This window comes from Gadus macrocephalus, chromosome 19, assembly GCF_031168955.1.
Source record: "Gadus macrocephalus chromosome 19, ASM3116895v1".
NCBI lineage: Eukaryota > Metazoa > Chordata > Actinopteri > Gadiformes > Gadidae > Gadus > Gadus macrocephalus.
Window position 1 is genome coordinate 11,576,877 of NC_082400.1, and position 5,380 is coordinate 11,582,256.

Consider the following 5,380-nt stretch of genomic DNA (forward strand, 5'->3'; position numbering starts at 1 on the left):
CCTTCTGTAGCTCGGGATTTGACGGTATTTGACGGCTCATGGGGTTGTAAACCCACTGCTTTGCTTCTCGCACCGGGCCGGTGCCTTCTTGATTGATTCAACACTATCCCTCTCTTCTTCGAAATTCTTCTCATGTCTTGTTTCAAAACGATGTTGCACACAGTTTGACAGACAACCACACAGAGCTCGCTCCTTTCGTGGAAATAAATCTGATTTGTTTGTCGAAGATGGCTGAAACAGGCAACAATAAAGCGACTAGTGGAGTTTGTGTGGTGTCTGGATGAAGCAGCCTTACCAGGGCCTGGTCAGTATTCGTTTTTCCAAACAAATTATTATTTTGTTATCCATTATCCATTATCCCGGTTGGTAGTTACACAATTAAATAAGCCGTAGTTCGACAAGTCTAAGGAAAAATATAGTATTTTGTTTTGATGAAATGAAACAATAATAATATTACGATGGCTCTTCTCGTGGGCTTTGATTAGGGTCACGCACATTGTAATGATCAGGATGGAATGATGTCAAATATCAAGTCAGAAAATATTCTGGTTTGTATTGAACAGAAAAATATTTAGAAAAAATATAGAATTAGATATTGATTAATATTTGTATCTAGAACACTTACAATAAAAAAGGAAACGTACTCTACTGTACTTCAGGTCAGGTTATAGTCGACTGGAGTACAAAATGTTCGAGAGTGATTTAAAGATACAACTGATTGAATGATTTGTATGTAAAGAAGCGGGGTGTTTAAATGTCCGTTCGCACGGCTGTGTTTAAAACACACTTAAGTCCTACAGGAGTCCAGAGGTTGGAGGGGGTCTCCTGCCTCACGTGAGGTCCTGGTGGACGGCCCTGAAGAGCTGCAGCAGGGCGTCGGCCCAGACCTCCCTCTGGTGCGGCGCGCTGACGTCAGCCAGCACCTGGAGGGCGTACACCATGGTCAGCACCGTCCGCTCAAAGTCCTGCCCGCTGAGGGGGGTGCGCCGCCGGGCCAGCGCCGCCGTCAGACGCCGGACCTCCGACAGCCTCTTGGGCAGAACGCCCTCGCAGACCGCCTCCAGCCTCTGGAGGCTCCTCAGCGAGGCCAGCTCCTCGTCCGGGATGAGGAGGGAGCGCCCGGGCCCGCCCGCGATCTGCAGGCCGGCCAGCAGCGCCTGGGCCAGAGAGAGGGCGGAGGCCGTAGGGGTCAAGGCCAGAGGGTTGAAGGTCAAGCAACGTGTTTAAGGACTCGATCAAAGGTCAATTTCCCCTTGTTAGCATATTTTCAAAACCCATGTAATACCCCTAGTTAAGGTTTATTTGAGGTTATTTATTTTTCACTTATTTGACTAATCGTGCGTGATCACAACATGAGAACAAATCAACCACACTTTCCTCCCTCCTCATATGAAGCCTGCTATATAACTTACACACGTCTGTTCAGCATGTTTCATGCCTGCCACTGGACTATGCTGCAATCTGATTAGCTCCGATTTCCAATTCACACCAATATAGCATTCCTGCTCGTTATAAAGAGGGATCATCATGGTCCATCTGGACAGCTTTAACGCCTCAAGGGTCGGGGTGATTGTGCACATGTGCTAGCTACATTCAAGGAAAAAGATTTGGCCTTGAAGCTTAAAAAAAAATCGGTTAAATAAACAGCAGCAAAGAAAATGCAATTCTATGCAAACCATTCTAACAGCATTAGGGGATAACACACTGGGGATTACTGACCTCAAAGAGTAGGTTCACCTCCGTCATCGAGCTCTGGAAGGTGGGGTTCACCAGCGAATATGTTCCGCGCCTTATCCTGTAGGCGGACGGATACAGAGCTAAACAGGGGAGAAAGAGGATTGAGATCAGAGCATGTTCCTCTAACCCTTTATCCTGTAGGCGGATAGATAGAGCGCTAAACGGAGGAGAAGGGGGATCAGAGCGTGTTCCTCCAACCCGCTGAGCGTGACACCTCTCCCTGCGTGTTCAGGCTGAGCTGAGGCATGCATCAACACAGACGCTGCCTGCAATAATACGCAGCGGGATTTGAAACTGGAAGGCCTCAGGGCGTTTGAACGGGCCGTTCGGGTTCACCGTCTCCACCAGCGAGCTACAAAGGAACAGAACGGGATGTGTCTAAGTCGGGGGCAAGACAAATGTTTTATTGATTGGTTCGTGATTTGGCGAATGAGAGGGGATTCAGAGTCCTGCTGGTATCTGGTTGAGGATGAGGTTGTGAAGTTTACCGGAGAAATCTTCACATCGCGTCTCGAGTGTGCTTGAAACGTAGAATGATCAAAATATCCATCAGAGGCATTTAAGATGACTTGGTGAGTCTGGCTGCATATCATTAAGTAACAGGTTGAACTACGTGGTAGACTGCAGAGGCAGCGTCCATCCAGATCCCTGCTGTTGGTTAGGGAGGCACCCGTACGTATTACGCTATCACTTCACTGCCAACAGACATATCTAAATTGAATCTTTGATTTTCTTTGAATCAATCGACTTTTTATGCCGGGGCATTGCTGTGATCCTACCGCAATGAATGATGAGACAACATCCTCAGTTCCAGCAGCGACATAAAAATGAAATCTCTACGACTCCTGGGGTCTGTTATGATATCTGGCAGCCCTCCAGAGTGATCCGTCTCCACGTTGGTCCACTGCCCGGACGTCACCTCGACTGCCAGCGTGTCATTTATTAAACTCCGAAATACGACTTTAAAGGCCTGATGGGTGGGGAGTTGGGAGGTACAGTACGCAGTAGATTAACTTCTACTGATCTCCTGAAGCTCGTTCTGAAGCCCTCCCACTTTCTCTCTCTACGTCTCCATTCCCTTTGTCAGTTGAATGTGTCAAATTCTTACAAAGTAATCAACGAGATAGGAATTGAATCAGTGATGTTTGTGTCGTTTTTTCATTCGAAAGATGATGAGTTCACAAGGCAGGGCATGTTTTAATTAGTCCTCATCAACATCCCCATCATCCCCGTTAAAAATGGTTGCTATAATAACTAGAACCCCCCCACATAACTAATAATTATCTTTCCATTATGGGTTGTCATCAAACCATTACCCGCCTCTTTATTTAGCCTGATTATGTCACTACATCAACCAAATGCCACCCTACTCTTATGATCACTATATGGTTTTAATTCGATTTCAGATTGCTTCTCCAAGCCCAGATGTCAGGTTGGAGGCCTTGGCTTCATAAAGTCCCCTCCCCACTTCCTCCCTCATCCCCTCCTCAACCAATCGGTGTTCAGGATGCTATGTCATTACCGCGGCGGTGGGGGACATGTAATCTCTTGCTAAGCGCCAGTGTCGAGCTCGGGGGAACAACTAGCATCCATTCATTAGCGGCTCTAAATGGCTTCTCTGGGCCGGAGGGAGGAGAGGAGAATGGCTGCTCTGGTTACCCTGAGGGGGGGGGGGGGGGGGGGGGACTACAGAAGAGAGGAAGAGAGAGAGGGGAAGGCCTCATCACAGCCTACATTGATGTAGTCTGCAAGCTAAAGTGGAGTAGCCTGCAAGCTAAAGTGGAGTAGCCTGCAGGCTACAGTGGATTAGCCTGCGGGCTACAGTGGGACAGCCTGCGGGCTACAGTGGGACAGCCTGCGGGCTACAGTGGGACAGCTCGCAGGCTACTCCACTTTAGCTTGTAGGCTACAGTGGGACAGCCTGCAGACTACAGTGGAGTAGCCTGCAGGCTACCTGCACTTTGTTTATATTTGCAATCATTTGAATAACTTACAATTGTTTCAGACTCAATAACGAGTTTAGAGTTAGCTGACCTACTTAACCAATAACCAATAACAATAACCATGCATTTGGCACGACAAACCTTTGACCATGTCCCAATAGGCAGGTTGGGGTTCGGTGTAGCTGTGATGCTTAAAGAATCTCAGGAACGGCAAACAGTGAGGAAGCTCACAGGCCAAAACAAACAAACCGACGAGGGGGGAAACATAACCGAAGACGTCAATAAGCCGGTGGAGCCAATGAACGGATCAACGCAGGTGAAGATCGATCAACAAGATTGATAGATAAAGCCTGGCAATAACAGTAGGGATTGTGACTGGTTTCAGTAATCCAGCATTTCCCTCCAAATACCTCCACTTCCTCTCCAGAAGAATTCCAGAAGAAGAAGTCTATGTCAAGAAGAAATTCCAGAAAAACCGTGACCATATCGGAGCGTCTAAAACGTTTTGTATTGTCTACAAATCACTGACACAGCCTTAAACAAACCCCCTTAAAAGTTCATTTGATTTGTTATTTGGCAAGTAAATTACAGTGAATACAAAGCAGATAGGGGTGTGACAGTGGATATAGAGACAAGTCAGTAAGGAGCAGGTAGGGGTTAGACTGTACAGAGACAGAACATTAAGGAGCAGATAGGGGTTAGACAGCACAGAGACAGGTAATTAAGGAGCAGGTAGGGGTTAAAAAAGTACAGAGACAGGTGATTAAATAAAGGTGGGGGTTAGACGGTGAATACAGAGACAGGTCATTAAGGAGCAGGTAGGGGTTAGACAGTAGGGCTCACCATTCCTGTTACATCTGCGTGCTACAAATAATAACAGGGGTTCAAAAACGTGTGTTTAGTTTCCTAAATTGATCAGAGCGGGAGGCCATTTAGCTAAAGGGCGGATGATTATAGAAATGATGATTAATAAAAAATTTAAAAAACACAAGACATTGTCTAAAAACATCCACTTAACCTTTAACAATTAGAGCTGCTCCTACAGAGCCGGCACCGGGGTTAGGTGATGGAGCATGTGATGGAGCCGGTGATGGTGGCCTACCTGTCCTCTGGGAGGCTGACTGCTGGGCAGAGAGCAGGACAACGACAGCCATGAACCTCCACTCCATCCTGGACACACGAGACACTTCAGTCTGTCGCTCGCTCACCGGCCATCTCACTCCTCTCTTCTTCTTCTTCTCCTCGCTAACTCTCACTAACTCTCTTTTTGTCTCTCTCTCCCCCTGTCCCTACCTCTCTCCCTCTCCCTCCCGGTGTCTCTCTCGCCCACAGTTCAATCTGATGGCTTTAAGTGGCAGGGAGACAGGATGTCACGTCGCCAAAACACACTGAAGAGTCACATAAGATCTCTCCCCTCTCTCCTACTCTCTCTTCCCCTCTCTCTCGCCTTCCTGAAATCTGTCTCTTGTTATTCTCTCACAGTTAGTCTTTCCATCTATTTACCTCCCTTCCTCCTTCTGTCTCCTTCTCCAACTCCCTGTTTCCTTCTCACCTCCCTCCCTCCCTTCTCCTTCTCCCCCTCACTCCCTCCCTCTGTCTCCTTCTCACCTCCCTCCTTCCCTCCCTCCCTGTCTCCTTCTCCCCCTCACTCCCTCCCTCCCTCCCTCCCTCCCTCTGTCTCCTTCTCCCTCTCCCCTCCC

General features: G+C 47.9%; 1 protein-coding gene across 1 annotated transcript; it reads right to left on the reverse strand.

The window, feature by feature from the left end:
- Positions 1-402: 402 nt before the first annotated feature.
- Positions 403-5,221, reverse strand: LOC132448073 (protein FAM180A). Its single transcript, XM_060039137.1, has 3 exons — positions 4,783-5,221; positions 1,720-1,817; positions 403-1,157 (listed from the first exon to the last, which is right to left on the reverse strand). The coding sequence occupies exons 1-3, from the start codon at positions 4,847-4,849 to the stop codon at positions 831-833; spliced, it is 492 nt and encodes a 163-aa protein (XP_059895120.1). The 5' UTR covers positions 4,850-5,221; the 3' UTR covers positions 403-830.
- Positions 5,222-5,380: the final 159 nt, after the last annotated feature.

Excerpts from the sequence above, each read along its gene's own strand:
- LOC132448073 (XM_060039137.1), bottom strand. The coding sequence starts at position 4,849 with ATGGAGTGGAGGTTCATGGCTGTCGTTGTCCTGCTCTCTGCCCAGCAG. Across the intron at positions 1,818-4,782 it reads GTCAGCCTCCCAGAGGACAG|CTCTGTATCCGTCCGCCTAC; the intron begins GTAGGCCACCAT and ends TCCCCTGTTTAG. Across the intron at positions 1,158-1,719 it reads AGGTGAACCTACTCTTTGAG|GCGCTGCTGGCCGGCCTGCA; the intron begins GTCAGTAATCCC and ends TCTCTGGCCCAG.